The sequence below is a fragment of the Oreochromis niloticus genome, linkage group LG7 (genome assembly GCF_001858045.2).
Source record: "Oreochromis niloticus isolate F11D_XX linkage group LG7, O_niloticus_UMD_NMBU, whole genome shotgun sequence".
Lineage (NCBI taxonomy): Eukaryota > Metazoa > Chordata > Actinopteri > Cichliformes > Cichlidae > Oreochromis > Oreochromis niloticus.
In genome coordinates this window covers 13,346,263-13,368,363 of record NC_031972.2, presented here as the reverse complement: position 1 = coordinate 13,368,363, position 22,101 = coordinate 13,346,263, and the positions used below count along the sequence as shown (strand labels likewise).

The 22,101-nt window shown below is 39.0% G+C and overlaps 1 protein-coding gene across 2 annotated transcripts; it reads right to left on the bottom strand.

The window, feature by feature from the left end:
* Positions 1-950: 950 nt before the first annotated feature.
* On the bottom strand, positions 951-15,039 carry LOC100695669 (interleukin-31 receptor subunit alpha). 2 transcript variants are annotated; one of them, XM_005454469.4, is made up of 16 exons: positions 14,430-15,036; positions 14,232-14,285; positions 12,067-12,123; positions 11,838-11,949; positions 11,555-11,718; positions 11,290-11,435; positions 7,814-7,955; positions 7,631-7,719; positions 6,397-6,604; positions 6,130-6,315; positions 5,240-5,371; positions 4,988-5,149; positions 3,036-3,179; positions 2,855-2,936; positions 2,663-2,744; positions 951-2,502 (listed from the first exon to the last, which is right to left on the bottom strand). In XM_005454469.4, exons 1-16 carry the CDS (start codon positions 14,509-14,511, stop codon positions 2,032-2,034), a joined length of 2,313 nt encoding a protein of 770 aa, XP_005454526.1. In that variant the 5' UTR covers positions 14,512-15,036; the 3' UTR covers positions 951-2,031. The 2 variants fall into 2 exon arrangements, with proteins under 2 accessions (XP_005454526.1, XP_019216211.1); XM_019360666.2 differs by having other exon boundaries at positions 4,988-5,371; positions 14,430-15,039.
* Between the last annotated feature and the right edge of the window lie 7,062 nt (positions 15,040-22,101).

Below are 22,101 nucleotides of genomic sequence, written 5' to 3'. Positions count from 1 at the left end.
ACACCACGGCAGCAGTGATCAGTGAGATGCTTGGCTGCAAGTTGAACAGCCACAAGGAGCAGTACCCTCCATGGAGAAGGAGACTAGAGGCTAAGATCAAGGTAGCACAAAGGGAGGCTAGCCAACTATCGGAGCTGCAGAAAGGTGCAACAAAGAAGGTGCCTAAGAAGTACAGCAAGCTGTCCATGCCTGAGGCCTTGGAAACTGCCAAGCAAAGACTCACAGCCTTGGCCAACCGCTTGAAGAGGTACACCAGAGAGATAGAAGGCAGGAGAATAAACCAGCTGTTCCCCACTAGACCAGCCAAGGTGTACTCTGTGGCAGGGGAACAATATGAGAACAGCACCACCAAGGCTGGAGACAGAGCAATACTGGAAGAGCGTATGGGAGAAGGACGTAACCCATAACAGCAATGCACAGTAGCTAGTGGATCTCAGAGGTGACCACAGCAACCTCCCTGAACAGGGACCAGTAACCATCACAGTGGCAGACATCGAAGAAAGGGTTTCCAGTATGAAGAGTTGGACAGCACCAGGGCCCGACATGGTTCACGCCAACTGGCTGAAGCTGACAGCACATGAGCGTCTGGCAGCACAAATGAACCAGCTGCTAGTTGAGGAGAGACAACTGGAATGGCTAACCGAAGGCCGGACAGTCCTGATCCTCAAGAACCCCCAGAAGGGGCCTGTCCCATCCAACTACTGGCCAATAACCTGCCTCAGTACCACATGGAAGCTCCTGTCAGGCAGCATAGCGGCTAAGATGAACAGGCACATGGGTCAAGACCAGAGGCCCAAAACCCCGGCAACTGGTAGACCGAGTAGTCATGTATATGTATATTATTTATACAGGTATGTATAGATATATATACACATGTATATATGTGTGTGTACATTGTGGTGTACATTGTGGTGTGTGTACATTTTCTGTTAATAAAGTTTGAAACGCAATCAGCTGTGGCCAAGCTATTTTAATTACTGCACGCAGGAGAGCAAACACACATCAAACATTACAGTTCTACAGTCATGAAAGCTCTGAAACACAATGGTGGTGCTCCCACTCCTTTATGCATTCCAAGGAAGAGGGAGGAAGTCAAATACCGATCATACCACACATCACGAGGTTCACTATGAAACCTACTGGAACAATGGATATGCTGTTTTGTGTCCTTGGTGTTATCAGCACCTGCAAAGGGAGTTGTCTTCTCCAACTACTGAGGCTGGTAGTAGTAGTACAGTGTCAAAATATATATGTATATGTATGTATATATGTCATAACTACAACATAAGACAAATACTGATATTTGGTGATTTACAAATCCAATATTCTGATATATGCGCCAATATTTCACATATTTTTTTTTAGTTGTCATTTGCAGTCATTTATTTACTCATTTACAGTAGGGATCAGAATTAGGTGCTTGTTGTGTTTGCAGTATCCAAAACACCTTTGAGCTTTTTTAGGTACTTTACTAAATTTTAAAGGGGAAACTCCACCTGGTGATATACTTGTTTTCAATGCAGTGTTCTTATCATATCATTTAAATGTGTTATATTATTTATAATAAATATTTAGCACAACTTCAGCAAAGATACAAAAGTTATTCTAAGTTTAAATTCTGCAGGCCTCAGAACCCTTTCCAGATCTCATCAATTTTATTATGACAGGATAATACTGTATGTTCACAGACCAACTATGCACAAAGCAGTTTCAGACAGAGTATTCAGAGACGTACTGTGGTAATGGTTAAGTGCACTTTTTGGGAGGATGTTTTGTCTTTTTACTCCAATTCTAACAATTGGTATGCCATTCTTTTGGTTAAGTTTTTTACATAAATGTGATATAAACACTGTCTTGGTAATTCTGCTGATTTTATTAGCCTAATGAATCCATGTTGTTGGTAATCTGAATTGTTGTTCTTCATAAGCCACAGCAGAAACAGTCAGGGGCAGCAGCTCTTACTACTAGCCTTTTAGACTAACTTGTTCACGTAGTGATTTTTCCTCTTTATGCTCCGCAGTTTGACCTTTATCACAAAATCGTGGACAAGTGGTCGCTGTCCGAGGCTGGACTGGTGCTAAATTGTCTTACATATTCCAGTCCTGGCTTAGGGTTGAATACAGTCAGGTCTGTGTCCTCTGGGTCACTTTCCATGTCTTGAGTAATGGCAGTGATGCTCTGTGGCATTACCTGCTGAAACATTTCCATCGTGGTATAGCCACTTGGAAAGGGAAAAGGAAAACTTTGTAGGTCTGTCTGCTGGGTTTCCAACAATGTGTCTGTAGTATTGTTAGGAGATATCTCGCCAGTTGCATCATCTGTCTCTGTTTGGATCCAGTTACAAGTAATTCCTGGTGAATCTCCCCGTTTGTCTAAGCCACAAAGAAGCGGTAGCATTGCTGGCAATATCGTGGCAGGGGCAACAGCTTCTTTCTCAATTATCTGGAGACTTTTTGTTTCCCATTCTTCAGCCTTCAGAGTATTGATTGCCTCAAGGAGTTCCTATGTGACCAAATGATACACTGACGTATTTAATTTTATACAACATATTTCATCTGATGCAATGGGACTATAATAGCAGTTCCCTATAATAAGTTTCAGGTTGTTTTAGGTTTCCACAACATTAAAACTGTTTGTGTGCTTTGTCACAGCTGATACTTACCAGTTCACAGGGCCTGTCTATTTTCTGCATTGTATTGCTCTTTCCGGGATTAGGTATGCTTGGCCAGAGGACAACTTTTGCTCTAAAAAGCATTAAAGGAATAGTTAAGGTAAAGCTTGTGCATAGTGGTAGACATAGCTAATTAGCCACTTGGGTGGAATCTTGTTCCAGCTATTGATTGACAAGTTGTACCTTTTTATTATTGGTGGTCCAAATATCAGCACAGTGGCCACAACTGCAGCGACTACAATAATACTAGTGAATCTAAAACTTCCTGTGCAAAAAATAAAATAAAATAAAATGAAGGCACAAACAAAAAAAATAGAAATTTAATTCTATGTACAGTTGATGGTTGAAATATTACTTGACTGACCTTCTTGAGTCGTTTTAAAATAGTTGGGTGCACTTCGTTTTCCTGTTCCTTTAGAGGTAAAACCTGATATCTCGACTTGGTATGTTGTGCCGCTTGTAAGATCGTTTAGTTCGTACTTGTTCAAATTTGGATCCACTGTAATATCTGCAATCAAAATGATAGTTTTTATCAATATGAGCATGTTAGCATTGACATTAAAAGCATGTTAGTACTGACATTATAAGCATACTATTGTTGTCTTTATGAGCATGTTAGTCTTTATGGTAAATGGACTGATTCTTATATAGCGCTTTTCTGCTCTCCTGGAGTACTCAAAGCGCTCTATACAACATGCCTCATTCACCCATTCACACAAGCACTTCCTTATATACACACTCTGATGGATGCATCGGAGAGCAACTTGGGGTTAGTATCTTGCTAAGGATACTTGGCATGCAGACTGGGGAAGCCAAGGATCGAACCACCAACCTTCCAGTCAGTAGCTGATCTGCGCTACCACCTGAGCCACAGCTATCCCAGAGAGACACATGTTAATGTGATCTCTGGTCTCCCACTCAGAGACACAAGTCTTCGAGTGTCCAGCATTCAGACGGCTACCTGAGGACACTCTTTGTGTGAGAGAAAATCTGCTCACGCAGATATGTAGAGCCAAATACTGTCAATAAGGCCTCTGCAATGTTCTGAAGACAGTTAAACTTCAGGTGGTGATGTCCAGCAGGTGAAAATGCAAGCTCCATGAACACGCATGCAGTTGAGTATGAAAATATTGTCATCATGAGCATATTTGCTTGCTGAAATAGCTAGAATGGCTTTGCGGTCAAATGATTTTGGAGTATTTTAATATGTGAGTGGTTGACTGTGAGCTGCAGAAATAAATGAATGACACAAGTCACACCCATATTTGCAGCCCTACGTTCACACTGCAGGTCTTAACGCTCAATTCCGATTTTTTGATCAAATCTGATTTTTTTGTCTGCTTGTTCACACTACAAATAAAATGCGACAACAAACACGCTCTAGTGTGAACCCTCAAAGCGGCCCGCATGCGCAAAAGAGGATGTCACACACAACGCGCTCTGTTTAGACCCAGAGCAAACAGAATTGTTTGACTGATGTTCCTTAATATAAAGACTTCGGACTTTACGTTTCCCAATTTTTGCTTTAAGTTATTTTGTTATTTACATAATAATGTAAATAACCTAATAATGATCCTTATTGCTGTTTTAGAGAGGAGCGGTGCTTCAAAGGATAGTTGCAGATTTCTGTCAGAATCTGCAGATTATACAGTACAAATAAAATGTTCACGTTGTCTTCCCAACAGTTTCACTGACATCTACACCGGATGGCCAGGAAGCGTTCGCGATGTCTTCTCGGGCGCTGAAAATTGGCGTCTGTCTTGTGTCAGTGACGTAAAAGACGGATTTAATGCGACATGACTGTTCAAACAGCAGTCGCTTTCTAAAACATCGGATATGTATCGGATTCAGTACCACATACGAAAGTGACCCAGATCGGATTTGAAAATATCGGATTTGTGCTGTTCACACTGTCATACCATGATCGGACATAGGGTCAAAAAAAATCGGATTTGATGCGCTTTCCCCTGCAGTGTGAACGTAGCCTATAATGTAACACTAACAGCTGACAGTAGATTATCTTTAGGTTGCTCGGCCATCTTGACAAACTAGTCCTATCCAGAGAGTTAATTAGGTTATGACTTCATAGCTACATCAAGTAGTGTATGAGGTCATTAAAACCAAAGCTAAAAACTGCAGTGTGATTACAGCATTCATTAACTTCTAGAAACTGAGAAGAGTAAACAAAGCAGCTGACAAACAGGAAATTCACTAAGGATAACGCATGTGCTGTAGAGCAACCAGTGGATGTGATGCCAGTGCTATTATTATGTTCAACAAAATTTAGCAGTTTATGAAGAAGTGGAAGTGTCTTACTCTTCTCAGATTCTGTTCCCCACGGGTGGTATTCACTGTAGTGGATTGTGTAACCCAGTAGGAAACCTCTGGTGTCTTCTTCTGGGATGGATGACCACTGCAGCACCATTGAATTCTGTGTCAAATTGTAAATGCTGATGTTCGCGGGACCACTCACAGGAGCTTTAAGAATGACACGGGAAAGCAATTTCAAGAGGTCAGAGTGTTTTGTTGGTGGCTTGTAATGTATGTGTGTCTGCTTGTTTGCCTTACTGCCTTCCATGAAATAAAACGTTGTGCTTGCAAACGTTCTTTCGCTGTTGTTAAGATGCTTCATGTTGCAGGTGTCCTTGTTCGGTCGCACGTGCAGACTGAGGGTGTATCTCTTGTAAGGCTTCAAGGGTTCTGGATATTTGAGATATCAAAAGAATTATGATTGATCGCTGATTGAACTGATAACTATTCACTGATATCTGCGAACAACTATAATTCTGTAAAGTTGTTCTATATAGTGTGTAACTGTTCATATAGAGCATTATTAAATTTATTGCTAATGCAATCATATGGCACATTGACTTTGTGGAGGAATTTGAGGAAATTTTAGATGGCACTCATCATCAGAAAGGTTGCCAACCCCTTATCTAAACCATAAACTGTATATAAACGATGATTTTAGCCTCCTTGACGTCACACTGGTTTTGGACTCCTTTTCAAGTTTCCACCACGTTAGTGTTTTGGAGCCAGGTTTGGGGTGGAGTGCCAAATTTGGCTTCCAAGCTGGTCAGCAAGCAGCCTACATCCACTGTATGTGGATTGTTATCTGTACTGGCATGTGGTGATTAAAAAAGCTTATTTAGCAGTACACAAACTGTGCATGAAGTACGCTTTTTTCAGTGTTCAAGTTTCAAGCTCTACGCATAGCTCTAATTAACAGGTATCTATAGGAGGAGAAACAGACATCTATAGCCATACCAGGTATCTATGCATGCACCTAATCAGTTTTTCTAGCTCTAGAATAAGTGAATAAATACTGATTGGGACAATAGATTTTCTAACTCAGAAGCTTTAAACGCAAGTTCACAAATCATTGGACAATGTCTTAGGCAAGTCAAAACAAATGGCATTTAAATGGTGTTGACCAACAACTCATAATATTAACATACCTTTTAAAGGAGAGAAAGTATAGTAGTTTTTGCCTTTAAGGTAAAAGGACTTGTACGCTGTTTTAGTCTTCTCTTCCCTCCACTCCGCACAATAGCACACATATTTTTTGCGAAGGGAATCTGTCCAGTAGATTTTGAAGGATATGTTATTGTGGACTGTCACGTTGAGCTTATCGTCTCCCATACCTGTGGATGTATACTTTTGTTCAGATCTGTGGTGAAAACGACACCTTTAAGAGAGCTGTAAGGATAAAAATGAGTACTGACTGTCCATGTCTTCACGCAGGGGTATTATTTGGCTCACAGCTGGAGAGATGCTGACGTTGTTGAAAGACCTGATGCTCACACGATAAGCTGAGTAGGAGAGAATCAGTGTGATGCTGGGCTGAGTGGTGTTGATCTGCTCAATTGGGGCCTCTCCTGACTCTTTCCCAATGGTCACATTGTAGCCATCATGCAGGTCTCTGGCAGAAACCTAACAATCAAAAACAGTTTATTATCAAAACAAGCGGCTATGACTGCACAGTGCATTTACATTCACCAGCTACTTGTATCGGGTTGGTCCACCCTTTGCCTTCAAAGCTACCTTAATGTTTCATGGCACAGATTCAACAGGGGGCTGGAACCACACCTCAGAGATTCTAGTCCATGTCGACATGACATCATCACACAGTTACTGCACATTTGTTGGCTGCGCATCCCAAAGGTGCTCTATTGGATTGAGGTCTGGTTTGAGATCATGTTCAAGAAACCATTAAGGGCCGAAAGCCTGCCAAGAAAATATTCCCCACCCCATTACACCAACAGCCTGAAACATCTATACAAGGCAGGATGGTCCCACGCCTTCATATTGTTTACAGCAAATTGTGATGTCACAGCAGAAATTAAAATTCATCAGACCAGGCAGCATTTGTCCAATCTTCAGTTGAACCTGTGTGAACTGTAGCCTCAGTTTCCTGTTTTCAGCTGACAGAAATATCACCAGGTGTCCTCTTCTGCTGCTAGCACAACTGCTTCAAGCCTCACAGAAGAGCTTATCTGCATACCTTGCTTGTAACGACTGAGTATTTGAGTTACAGTTGCTTTCTGATCTATTCAAAGAAGTCTGGCCATTCTCCTCTGACATCAACAAGGCAACAAGGCACTGCTGCTCACTGAATATATTATTTTCTGACCATTCTAGAGTTGTTTATGTGATAAAATCCCAGTATATGAGCTGTTTCTGAAATACTCGGACCCACCCATCTGCCACAACCATACCATGGTCAAAATCACCCTTCCTTACCTTTCTGATGCTCAGTATGAACTTCAGCAGGTCATCTTGCCCATATCCCCATGCTTAAATGCACTGAGTTGCTGCCATGTCATTTATAGATTAGACATTTTTTGCTAACAAACATTAAAACAGGTGTACCTAATGAAGTGGCTGCTGAGTGTTTTCTACATTCTGCTTTTTGCTTAATAGCATGTTCTCAGAAGATTTTTTTCGAAGAAAAATTACCTTCCAGGTTATTGAAACAAGGCGAGTACCATTTTCATTGGGGACGTCGGTTTCTTCAAAGTTGACGATGACAGGCTGTGATGTCAGCTCTGAAAGAGGAAACTGTGTTTTTTGCTTCAAACATAAGCAGGTAATCTTTTATCTAGTTTGAAGTGAAAAACAAAGTAGAAAGCAAACACTAACCTGATAGCACAGTGTATGGTTCACTCCATGGGCACTGTGTACATTTAGTATTGGCGATGCAGTGTATCTGTAAAACGTAGGCCACTGAGGAGTTCAGATTCTCCACTCTGCTTTTCGTTTTATTCTGGGATATTACAGGTGACTGCAAGCAGCACAGAAATCAGTGGTTGTGTTAGGGAAGTATCTGAAATAAACATCTGTTTTGTTTTGTTTTTGGAGAGTATAACAGAAGAAACTGTTTCAGAGCAAAAACGCAAGCCGACAAAGTCCCAGAGAGCAGATCAGAATGCCTTCAGAAAGAGGTTAAAAACTAAGGTTTGGAAACACAAGTACACCTGCAGTTACAAGTAATTCAGGTAATTTGTATATTAATTACCTGAATTCCTTAATACAACTTATGTTCACTTTGTAAATTCCAGAGTGTAAGGATTCAGGCTGGATTCAAAATGAATCATTTTCTTTAGCAGAAATTGAAAATCAATAAAAGATGCTGTTATTTTAAATTAGACTGGAAGATAAATACAATCAGAGGGAATGTTGCAAAGCAAAAATCACACAGCTCATGGTGGTCTACTTTCTTTTCAAGCTTCTCAAACCTAATTTCAGAGAAATTTGACTTTCAGTTAGACATAATCTCATCATCATGGCAACTTTAACTGCTACATGACTAAAGTGTGGGAAGTTAACGTCAGTTGGTAAGCTCTGACTCATTTCATGTAGACCTTTACGTAGATGTTTGATTAGTAGACTACTTTTTGTCTCCCTCTCTCAGATAAATGTATCTGTCTAAGAGAGTTGCTGTCTGCATTGAGTTTTTCCTTTCCAGTCACCTTTCTCACTCACTATGTGTTAATAGACCTCTCTGCATCGAATCATATCTGTTATTAATCTCTGTCTCTCTTCCACAGCATGTCTTTATCCTGTTTTCCTTCTCTCACCCCAACCGGTCGCAGCAGATGGCCCCGCCCCTCCCTGAGCCTGGTTCTGCCGGAGGTTTCTTCCTGTTAAAAGGGAGTTTTTCCTTCCCACTGTCGCCAAAGTGCTTGCTCATAGGGCGTCATATGATTGTTGGGTTTTTCTCTGTATTTATTATTGTGCGATCTACTGTACAATATAAAGCGCCTTGAGGCGACTTTTGTTGTGATTTGGCGCTATATAAATAAAATTGAATTGAATTGAATTATCAATGTTTGTTTGTTTGTTTGTTTGTTTTTTATAGATATACGGTATCGGAAAGGAAAGCACCAGTCTTTTTAAATCATAGAAGTCCAGCTCAGATCATGCTGCACTTTAAAGGCAAATCTAAGATTCAGCTATTTCAGATGCTGTTTACATTTCAAAACTGCTTTTGAATGCCTCTTTCACTCTAATACAGTATGGTGATGGAAAACTGTCAATGATGAAAAGACCCGAAGAGCAAATACAAAGACAGACATGGTGTGTGTTAGATTTTCAAAACAGAAGAAAACTGCAGTTATGTATAGGATGTTAAAAGTACAAAAACTGCCTGTCTTAGCCTGCCTTTCCTGGCAGCTTTTGCCATTAGAATTAAGATCTGAATGCACTGTTGTGCCAATCATATTTGCTTTTTCAAGCCGAGCTCTATAAAATCTCTGTAGGCTCCTCTGTGATTTTCTAAATTAAATGTTATCTATTTATTCATTCACTTCTGTTATATTTATTATTATTATTTCTATTATTATTCACACTACATGTGAAATATTGCAATGTCAAAGCTGACAGGCAGGGGGGAAAAAAGCCCCAAAAAAAGCCCACAATGGGTCATCAACTGCTGCACCTGTAAGAAAAAACATACAAAACACAAACAACACCTGCAAGAGAAAAATGTGCAAAAACATAGATACACAAATCAACAGTCTTGTTGTGTGTGTGTAGGTGTGTGTCTGTGTGTGTGTTAGCGTCTGTGTATGTTTCTTTGTATGGAAATTAACTTGATAATGAGGGTGAAAAGTCACATTACGTACATCCCAAGGCGTGCAAGAAAAAGTGGCCGCCAGGAGCCAGAGGCATGCAAAAAAAGGCCCAAGAGACCCGGGCCATCCACAGCCCCCCAAGAGTACTGCAGAGCCAAAGCTACAAGTGTAAGTCTAGCCAATAAATATGCTAGACATTTCTGCTGGTTATTATATGTATACACACACACACACAAACCCCCATCCTCACGCCATGATCCCTGCCCCACCACTTTACCTATGTCACAATGCAATCAGACAAGTACATTTCTTCTGGCAAACACCAAGCTCATGCAAACTTGTCCATCAGATTGCCAGACAGAGAGATGTGATTTGTTACTCCAGAGAACACATCTCCACTGCTCTAGAGTCCAGTGGAGACCTGATTTACACGACTGGATCCAACGTTTTGCATTGTGCTTGGTGTTGGAAGGCTTGGATGCACCTGCTCAGCCATGGAAACCCATTCCACGAAGCTCTCTACGCACTGTTCTTGAGCTAATCTGAAGTCCACATGAAGTTTGGAGGTCTGTAGTGATGGACTGTGCAGAAAGTTGGAAACCTCTGTGCACTATACACCTCAGCTTCTGCTCACCCTACTGTGATTTTACATAGCCTTCCACTTCATGGTTCAGTTTATGTTGTTCCCAATTGCTTCCACTTTGTTATATTACTACTAACACTTCACTATGGAATATTTAGGTGCCATCCTAATATTGTACCATCTCAGAATTCACTTCGCTCCTGAGAGTAACCCTGTCTTTCACAAATGTTATGGCAAGGTAAGGCAAGATTTATACCTACTGGCTAAACAAGATGAACTCCAGGGTCCTGATCTCCAAAGATCCTCAGAAGGGACTAGTTCCATCTAACTACTGGCTAATAACCTGCCGCTGCACCACATGGATGAGCAGAAACATGGCTCAATACATGGGTGGGGCCTAGAAAGGAATTGGCAGCAACTTCAGAACAAAACAGCAGCCCATGGTGGACAGACCAGTCACTTGAGACTGGAAGACCAGAGTGACCACCTTGTGCACTGCCTGGATTGACTACAAGAAAGATTACAACTTAATACCTGAAACTTTACAAGACCAACAGGACCCTAAGAGCCTAAAAGGAACTTTAGGAGGAATTCAGTGAACAAAGTGTGTGATTTACCAAGGAGATGCTCTGTCTCCAGTGCTGCTCTGCATATGCTTGAACCCCTTCAATCACATCATTAACAAGATAGAGTAGTTGGCTACAGATACCAACTATGGAATAAAGCAAACTTTAGCCACTTCCTGTACATGGATGGCATCAAGCTGTATGCCAGGAGTGAACAAGATATCAATTCACTGATCCACACTACTAAGTACCTACAATAATGACATAGGAATGTCATTTGAACAAGATGTTTGATGTTTTGTGCATGCGTGTGGATAAACCTCTGGTCTTTAACAGTAGTGCTCTGCAATAATGCAAGTTTTGATGTCAATTGTTACCTAGTAAATAACTGACCTCATTCCATTGAAGGCTTCCCAGTGCTTTGTATCTGGCAGAGTAAGACATGATATGCTTGACATCGTTCTGATCCCATCTCACATTTATGTCCAGTTTCCCAGAGTGCCGTGTGAATTTCACATAATTTGGAGGGTCACATCGCTCTGAAACAGTCAGGGAAATTATCCCAAAAATTTCCTCAATTTTTAAATTTGTTATTCAATACAGAGAGAAAAAGAAGCAAAGGACTGCTCCTTAAAAGTTTTTTTTTTTTTTTACTTACGCAGGCTCTCCGGTGAACCTTGAAAAACTGCCTGGGTGCAGTTTTTTGACTCACTGTTTTCAAAAATCTGAATGGTCACACTGTGGCGTTTAAAGAACCCGATGTCTTCAGAAAATTTTGTGATGTTTTTATAAATTTTGCAATAATAGGTTTGTTTTTTTTTTCTAGAAGAAGAAACAAGAGATGTTAATTACAAATAAGGACATTTTCATATGCATTTTTAAAACGTGGTTTTTATTGGTGTGGTTGTAAGGGAAAAAGGGAAAAACAAAACACTACTTACTGTTGTATTACAAGTGTATGTGTATTTTTGGATGCGTGTTTTCCAGGTTTCCACATGCATCTTAATTTGGACCATGTATTTTTGGTAAAACAGTCCAAATCACGGACTCCATCTGTAAAAGAGGCAGCGCACAGTCATAAAGAAAAAGAACAAAAAGGTTTTCCTGTCTCAAGTCTGATTTCAAAGATCATGGGTCACCTCAGGATGACTCAGTATGTGTTTTCTTTACCTGGGTGAAGTCCACAATGCTGGTATTTGGAAGAAGTCTCGTTTGGCTTGCAGCTCTCTGCATATGAATATGGCATGTGAATACAGATCACAAAATACTCAGTTAATTCAGTTGGAGATGTTTTTAAGGATCAGTAACATCATCTAATATATGTTACTGAAGCATGCGCATCTCAAATATTTTACAGGACCTGTTTTCCAGCAAAATTAAATCAGCGTAAGCTGTTATTGGTATCTACCATCACACAAAATTTGAAAATAATATCTAACAGGCAGACAGACAAACAAAGACAACTAATTACAAACTCCCTCCCTTTCTTAAGTACACCTCACTACTGAAGTAATGGCTTGGGACTTTATCAGTCTCTCGATACATTGTGAAGAAATTCTGCTCCACTCTTCTTACATTGTTGTTTTAGTACATTGAGCTTTTCCTTTTCAGTCACTCTAAATTTTCTGCTGTCCTTGGGATCATCGCCCTGCTGCTACACGACTCACTTTGGGCCAAGCATTAGCTGTCCGACAGATGACCTTGCATTTGACTCGAGAATACTGTGCAAACTGCCGAACATCTGCTTTTATGGACGTTCTCACACTTGGTGATGATCCCCTCTCATTTCTATGGAAGGAGTAAGCAAGCAAGCAAGCAATTTATTTATATAGCACTTTCAGATCAGCCCTCAGCTGAACACAAAGTGCTGTACACTTGACATAAGCACTAGTTATGTTTTTACACATTGTTTCTCCATTTCGTGTAATTTATTTTTTTGTTCGCCTCAGGTTCCATTTACCCCAGTTTAAGACCTGAGAGTTATACTATGAGGGAATTTCGACACAGTCTCTCTTTTCTTTGCGTCAGCTCGTTCAATAAAACTTAAAACTTCCGTCAGAGATGATGGATATGAAAATGCTGATCATTAAGTATCTCTGATAACCCAGGCTTTCTGCGTTAGGATCTGTACAGCTCTCATAAAAAGGGATGTTGCACATTTCATATAACTCTTGCACTGCACAAAAAGTTCACTATGAGTGGCGCCTACTCCAAACAAAGACATTTCAGATGATGAAGATAACATGCCGTTAAAAATCTATGAAGAGCAGAAAAAACTATAACAGGACAATGCAATATTGGTGCAAATTAGGCAGAATGTTAATGATGCTGAATTGTGGGATTTAGCGCATTTAGAGTGTTAAATAAACATTTAAATTCAAGTTAATTATTATTTTTTGCTGAGTGCGCTCTCTACGCTGCTGTTTATTTATAATGGCTGCACATTAGACCTCTGAAACCTTTAAGTAGATCCATTTAAACAGTAAAAACCCTGGGGCTTGGGTTTAATTGGTCGACAGATCTCAGTGAAATTAATTTTACAGATTACAACAGACCTTAGCAATGATCTAATAGATGTTACTGAAGCATGCACATCTCATCTAAATATGCAAACTCCAGTGGGACTGCGACGTTTGCACTGCTGTAACTGTACAGCTGGGCTTCATGTGCACTGTTAGTAAATTACAGTTTAACAAGCTGCACATGCAGAGAGAATTGCATTGCACTTTGTGACCCAGAAAACTCTGATATTAAGCTAAGAATCAGATTTATGATTATTTTTTAATTATTGTTACGTTCTGATAGGACACAATAAAACCTTACAACTGACAGAAGGTGAGCTTTCTTTTTTTAACATGACTGTATGATGGAAGTTCACAATATTTATCATGCAAGTCCTCTGATATAAGTATCATTTAATAAGGGAGGATCAAGTGTGAAGTTTACATGTGGGGTGTGGGGTCCAGTACAGTAAACAGAGCCTGACATACTGCTTCTCTCTTCATTAGTGATCTTGGTGGTGTAAAGCATATTTATAAGTTGTTAAGCTGTTATTTCATCGACGAAGTGAAATACTCTGCTGGACTGAGTTGTTGTATTAGACTGAATGAAGGGTAAAAAAAAAGGCATGTGACACTCTGGGTTAAATGTGCAAATGTGGGGCAAATATAGTACTACCACTACGGTCTTTCACTCTTCATCTTGTGTCAAATGAGACAAACGCTCCACAAATTCACGTGAATCAGAATGCTAGGAAATTGCAGTACACACAGCGCTAACCAATATTTAAACAGTAATAAGACAATGAATAATTAGAAATGTTATGGTAAGCCTACCTGAAGTTACTTGAGAATGCATGGAGAGTGTAGCGTAGTAAACAAGAATCAGACCTTGAATGTGAACAACAGGAGTTAACACAGAGATGATCATGGATTTAAATCCTTCCAGAAAGACTGAGCTGTACCAAGACAAGAAGTTTATCAAGTAGAAAGGCAGATTTTTTTTTTTTTTTTTTTTTAAAAATGGACACTTACCCAGGATGATATAATATGAATGGCTTGCACATGAAGAACATTTAGAGTCTGAAAAATCCAGCTGAGCTTTACGACCAGCCATTTCGCCTGGGTCTGTCTGAAAGACTGAAACCAAGACGGAGCCTTCGTAACCTCACACCCACAGTCTTCTGCCATTCACAATCATGATTCACACAGTAGCTGCTCCCTTGAGCGTGTGTGAGAAGGAAATATTTTGGGGGAGTTTTGACACTGAGCATGGAGGGGCGGGGTCACAGTGTGTGACACAGTTCATAGGACTCGTAGACTGACAAGAAACGGTAGGTCCCCTGAAGTATGCAGAAACAGCCTTGTTTCTACTTCTTCTTTCCACAAATAGAACTGTTGAGTCGAAGACGTTGTATCTGCTCAAACAGCAGCTTTGCTCTGAAGTGCAGGAGGCATCAGAAAGCAAGAGAAGTGACTGTGACTCAAAAGAAGAGCAGGGATGATTTTGTGTGCTGTAAATTCAAATTCTATTCATGCTTTCAAAGAACTGGGTGCAAAAGTCATCTGAAAAATTACAAATCAATCCGCTAGAACTGGAAAATATGTTTTTTAAAATAAAAATTCAAAATCAGAAGTCTTGAAGAAAAGACCTACACGGTCCATTAAAAGAAAATAGAAATATTGCTTTCTGCCATTATAGTCTACAAACACAAATATTTTAATATTTTTACATCATATTTCGGTTCTGATTTTAACCAAAATGAGTTTAAAGGTAAGTACAAAGCAAGAATCAAAAAGGCACAACAAGAATAATTGCGTCACTAAAATAAATACATTTTTAAAAATCGCACATTTAACCTCAACTGAAATATACAAGCGGGCATTTCTCAGATAGATAACATCTTGACCTTGTTTTTAAAGGAAGTAAGAAACAGAACAGCATGTTTGAAGCTTGATTCACAAGAAATGTCACGTGCGTAATTAAAAAACTGCTTCTTCTTAGTGTAAAAATGATCATTAATTCTGTTCACAGTTAAGCTCAAACATCTAGGTGAAGTAAACTAAGAAACAACGAATATAAAAAGACATAGGAGTAAACAAGCTAACCTTTGTGTAATAACTGCCACATGCTCTGTGAGAGACGTGTGGTGACTCAGATCACCCTGTTTTCCTATAACCTACAGTGGTATCAGAATTTTACCAAAACTGAATGAGTAGTCCATTTACCTTACCTTCCCGCCCTCGAAGCTTCTCTAGCAGCGTTTTTAACACCAGAGGTTAATATAGTGCTTCTGTAGCGCATCTGAAAAATGTGCTGATGTTTGAGAGTTAGGATATGATTGATGAGTCATTTATGACAGACTGATTTGTCAGGAAGCCACAGGATGGAGTCTGTTCGGGGAGTGTTTGTATCCATGACCCAGGAGGTTCAGACTGTTAAACCTCATCATTGTTCCTCTTTGGAGCTCACGCAAAAATATAAAAAGCTTCAAAAAGGCAGAACAGGAAAAGCTAGAGAGCTAGAGTGCTGTTAATCTCACACAGCCCAGTGCTGCTGGATCACAGCATTAATAGAAACCTGCTTTAGAGTGGAACTTAATACTTTTCCTGTTTTACTCTTTTTAAGTTTTTCTATATTACACTGCTTTCTGCTTCTACTCTCTGCACTACAGCTTGATTTTGGATGTGAATGTTGTCCTTTGTTTTCCATACTAATACTTCTTATTTTGCAGATTTTTACATGTGAATCTGCTATAATTCTATTTTACTATAGAGAAAGTTACCCAATAGTATAGAGTATAGGTAATTAGAATCACTTCCAGCTGAAACATTTAAGTAATATAAACATTAATGAATATATGAGTCAATAATTAGGATCAAGTCACATACTAGAATAGAATAGAATAGAATAGAATAGAATAGAATAGATCTCTATTGTCACTGTTACAAGAACAATGAAACACAGTTTGGCATCTCTCCATGTAGATTTACATTCAGATTCTTTTAGGATAGGAGAAGAAGATAAAATAGACTTAAGTTTCTGCGCAGTAACATAAGTATCTACACAAAAAAGATAGATATATACAAGTTATATACAAAAATATGCCACATAAGGAGCAGGTGAGTGATCAGTGCAGTATAAGATGCAATGTGATCAGTAGTATTGCGCACTGAGTAAGTGGTAGGAATGCTGGTTGCCACTATAATAAATACAGTTATATAAATAGAGGTAGCAATGTTAAGTGCATTATAGTATAATGAATACGGTTTATAAATACAGTGTAAAGGTCTGTGAATGCAGCAGCAAGTCAGAAGGCTTTCGATGGTCGAGCAGTTTTTGGGGTAATTGGGGCTGACGCAGCTTCCCGAGAAAGTCCAGCTTTTCCTACCTGGTGGGAAATGTATATGTACTGTATAGGATTCTGCAAAATGTGTATTTTTGCTTTACATAGATTCAGTTTATTTTCATGCTAAAACATTTGTATTATTACTTATATTTGGCTATAACTTTTACTTATTAAAAGCATCTAGCTCATTTACAGCCCTGTGTTCTCATACAGATGGTATTACATGAAAAGAGGCTGAAAAGGGTTTTTTATTGAATTGAATTGACAATAATTGTTTGGTAAAACAGGGTTTTTTCACTTAAGTAAAATCCTTATCTATTTCAAGTAATACAGAAGTTTTAACATCTAAATACAGTATAATAATGTAAAATTCCTCATTTTGTACAATCCTAGACATTATATTACTGGATCATGAATATTGAGTTATTACTATGTATATCATTTTTTGTCGCAGGTGGATATGATTGTAATTACTTATATACGCTGGAGCTGGTTTGGCAGCATGTGCTGACCAAACGTCCTAACACACCTAATTGCATGCTTTTTAGCAAAGTAGGAAACATCTTTTGTTCAATAATAATGTATTTGCATATTTATAGATTCTAGATTTTTCATTGGTTTGGATGGATTCTAAATTCTAAATCATTTAAAATGATAAACATAGTATTTTTAGTTACAGGCTAACAATAACAGGGAAAAAACAAATGTAAAATTTAGTGGAAAAAACTAATAACTTAGCCAACTTATATCTTGTCAGTTAAAAATTGCGATGTGGATCCTGCACCGTGTTCAGTCTTACCCGGTGAAGATTTGTTCAACCAACATTTTATAGTGTTCGGCTACAACAATTTGTGCCTAACTGTTATATGAGAGGCAAAAGCGGGCTGTTCTGATGCGAAAAATCGAAATAAACAACACGAAGTATGTACAGGCACCTCTGAGTGTTATCGTGAGAACATTTTTTAGAAGGACAAACACAGAAAGAGACACACAAATGTAGATTTTGCTGCATGTTCCTCCTTCCGTGCAGCACTGTATACACACAGGAAGTTTTGTTCACACCTCACTGACTTAAGTTAGGCCCCAAGAACGTCATTAATGTTGTGCATCGTGATCTTTATCTTAACATTACACTCTGTACCAGCTGCAGAGCGAAGTCTGAGGTATGGTTATTACTGTTTTTTTGTACAAGCTTTGTCTCTGAAAGCCTTCTGCCTTCTGCTTTGAACTGCCAAGAGCTAAAAATGTCAAATGATTCTTAAAGTCATAGAAAGAGCTGATGACAAAACAGACCCCTGAAACCTACTGAATCAAAAGAGATGATTAAAATTAGAAGAGAACACTTAAAGATCCCAGCCACAGGAAATTCATTTCCGCTAAACAACTCACTGCCTGCCTACCCATGTTTTTCTCATTGGTAAATTTCCCCACCTTAACCTGTTTCTTATCACCACCTTGAATCAGCAATGCTCTAACTTATTGTGGCCTACAAGTGTTGAAATGCTACGTATGTGGGTTCATCTTGTAGAGTCTGGTTTTGATGTGAGATCTTTAATGTTTTACCAGCAGGCTCGGGATTCAATAGTCACCTTTTCAGTAAACTGGTATTGATACTAATGGATGATAGCTGAATGCTGTTCATTTTACAGAAGAATTCAAATATAGTTTTTGAAGCAAGGCATAAACATTACAGGTCAAATGAAGATACATTGTACATCAAAAGGTTTATGCTGAGTGATTTTCTGGTTTCACTAATATTGAGTGAAAGGAAATAATGCAACTATGCTTTTAGTTCAACAACCAATATAGGCTGGGACAAGGATTGAATCTTTGTACATTTTTTGATGAATAAAGTGGTGTTATTATTTTCCTATTAGTTTACTTTCAGAAGAGATCAGGATCAGGTTCCAACAATTTTTACCACTTTAATTTCCATACATACAATTAATCAAAATATAATACCCTCAGGTAAACAGCTAAAGGAGCCTTTGCATTTAATGTTCTCTGCTATCGCTGCTCGTTCTTTAGCAAACAGTACCCTCCTGTGGTAAGACTGTGTGTGCACAAACTTTAAACTAGACACACAGCAAAACCAACAAATAAATACTTTAACACCTAAAGCTGTGTTTAAATTTTACTGACTTAAACACGATTTTCATTTGTTCATCTTGAAGCAGCGGTGCGTAGCAAAAGTGCGCTGCAGCGTTTCCCTTTCACGTGTCGTTTCTTAGAAAGCCTAACTGTGACTAATACTGAACAGTAAAAATCTACTGTACATGGAGTGGTTCTTATATAGCACGTGTCTACTGTTGCACTTTATGCAACTTGCCTCATTCACCCATTCATACAAGTACTTTTTTTTTTTTTACTATGTAAGTGTTCTCCATCGCACATTCACACACATTTGTACTCCGATGGATGCATCTTGCCCAAGGATATTTGACATACAGACTGGAGCAGCCATGGTTTGAACACCTGCTCTACCTCCTGAGATACAAACACCCCTGATGCTTCATCCTTTCTGTCTTTTTTGTAATGTAATTTTTACCTTAAACAAAATGTGTTTGCCTGTTGGATTCGCACAGGTTACATGACATCTGTCACAAGCTGTTGTAGCCAGAGGGTAAAGCGAGAGTTGACGGGGGGGAAAACCCTAACTTCAGACAGCAGTACAGTGGAGGGGACTGACTCACTTCAGTAGAGTTGACTCGACTCTCGTGACTAGAAATAAGTCACACTGTAATTTCTATTGTGAGTTCCAGCAGATTTGATTTCTTTGTGGACAGGCTATAATAAGCTGAGCTGTGTTGGTTTTTGAGGTTTACTGCTCTTTTTCCTCAGCTCACATTGTACAATCTATAATCAGATGTTACATGAGCCATCATGGCTACTTGCAAGTCCTTAGCTGGTGGGAGACCTGGTATAAAGGCAGAAATTAAGAGAGTGTTACTAAAAAACATCAACACCTTAAATTTAAACTGGTGAGTTGGACCAAAGTCCTTTTAAAATTGAGTGATATTGAAATAATTTTTATTTTGAAGCATTATGTACGTTGACTTTTATATCAATGCTCAAGAAGGCATAAAAAATACATGTACAGAGAAGATTTTGAGAATGAGCGTGTCCTGGATTTGTGTTTGGAAGGCATGAAAGCTAAAAGATCAAAGTTGCTCTCAAGGAACTTTTGTTTTAAATCAAATGTAAAATGCCTTTTTTCTTGATGTCCTGTTTAACCCACAAAAGAAAAGAAAAACTCCAACGCAATTTGGCACACAACATTTATCAGCTAGTTAAACAGGTTTTCTTTTCTAGTGCTATTACACCAGTATGAACTGAATATTTGTTTTACCACAAAACCCACAATATTATCTAATATCTATTATCTATTATCTGAATCAACACTACATAAACACACACAATAGCATTAACCACAGAGAATATTGACAGACATTTTTTCTTTTTAAAGAGGGTTTAATTTAATTATATGAAAATTATACAAAAAATTAAAAAAAAGGCTTATGTAATAACTACAACTTTACATGTGAGCTTTAAATTTCCAGTTTGTCAAATGTGTCTGATAGCTAAAGACACATTTGCTATATTTTCAAATGAGATTTTTATTCTCAGAGATGGAGAAAGATATAAGAGAGGACAAGAGAGAAGCAGTGGGTATACTGGGGCCTTTGGGGTGGACACTGAGTTATTATTAACATTAATTATTGACATTTGCACCATCTTAACATCTGTTTTCTGCAGGAAATGTTGTGTCAAAGCACTGGCCGAACCTCAGTTCTGAGAATGCCGATATGCTCGCTTTGCTTCATTCCAGCCGGCATACACTCACTCATACAATACCATACTTAAATACACAAACACATACCTTCGACTAACATAAAATAGCTTTCCAAGTAGACAAATTAAAAATATTTTTAACCCTTAATTGGTTGCCTGTCCAGGGTATACCCTGTCTCGTGTCCTATGAAAGCTGAAATAGGTTCCAACCCAACTAATCCTGGATTGGGGCTTGGGAATCCTGGTACTGATATCACATCCTAAATTGGTCTAGGGTTAAAGCGAATAACATGGAGAGACTGTTTTGGGTGAGTTTGAAATTGTCTATTGCCAGATTGTTTTAAAGAAAGAATAAATCAACTTCAGGGAATGCCAAGGCCGATGTAACAAACAAACAATCCTCACTTATTAAGAAAAAAAAACAACTCACCAGCTAAACAATTTAAATAAAAGAAAAGATTAAAATCTACACCTCAGCTCCCTGTAACTCCAGGAAAAACAGGAGAATTCCCTCCTATCAAACTTTCACTATCATCCTAACAAAACCAATGAAAAAAGGTATCTGTCAAGAGCAACAAGTAGGGATGGAAATCTTGATATTGATATTCGGATGTTGTATCAAGCTTACGAAGTGGCGGTGTTTCGAAACACTACTTTGAAGTGTAGTTCAAAACGCCCACCTCACGTGACCGCGGCCAATCGAGGTCTTGGTGTGTTGCACCCCAGTTTCGATGAGTGGATTACTTGCTGCTTTTAGGTCGACTGACAGAGAACAGAACAACCCCCAGAAAGCTCAAGGTCATCGTCGTCAGTAGCAACAGGATTGGCAGCAGAAGCCACAGAAAAAAGACAGTTAATGGAAACTTTTTGACAGCGGGGCTGGTGCAACCCACAGTACAGTTGTTCCAAGGGCACGTGATCTGCTTGTTCATTAGCAGGAACAATGTGTGGTACATCATGTAGCTTGTAGCTTGGCAAAACAAAGCAACAACAACAACTACTAAATCAAAACCAAATGTAAAAGATGTGGATGATCAATTATATTTAACCTCTGGTCACCACAAATGTATGAACTTAGTTCCACTGCAATCAGTTCAGTAGGTGATAATGAAGCACAAAAACATCTTGCATCCATTTTCTTCTGGTTATCCAATTCAGGAATGCAAGGGTGCAGAGGCTATCCCAGCTGTGATAGGGTGAAAGACAGGGTATATCCTGGAGAGGCTGCTGGTCTATTACAGGGAAACAAAGAAAACATCCACCCTTAAAGCCAATCTAGAAATGTCACTTTAGCTAAAGTACCTGGAGAAAACTCACATCACCACAGGGAGAACATACAATCTCCATACAAAAAGGCTTCAGTTGACAGTTGGATTCAAACCCAGGACCTCTTGTTGTGAGCAGCAGTGGAAACCACCATGCTGCCCTAAAGCAGGTTTAAAATTAAAATCAAGTTGCAGGTTAATACAAAGTGATATATAGTTAAGCTACTGCACAACCAAAGGCTTGATTTTGTGTTAAGAAACAGAAAAACTCAATAAGATGTGATCAGAGGCAGTAAAAGT

Bases quoted from the DNA above. Each gene is read 5' to 3' on its own strand.
- LOC100695669 (XM_019360666.2), bottom strand. From the start codon at position 14,511: ATGGCTGGTCGTAAAGCTCAGCTGGATTTTTCAGACTCTAAATGTTCT. The intron at 14,286-14,429 runs GTAAGTGTCCAT...TTCACATTCAAG, and splicing joins TTCATATTATATCATCCTGG to GTCTGATTCTTGTTTACTAC. The intron at 12,124-14,231 runs GTAGGCTTACCA...ATTCATATGCAG, and splicing joins GCATTCTCAAGTAACTTCAG to AGAGCTGCAAGCCAAACGAG.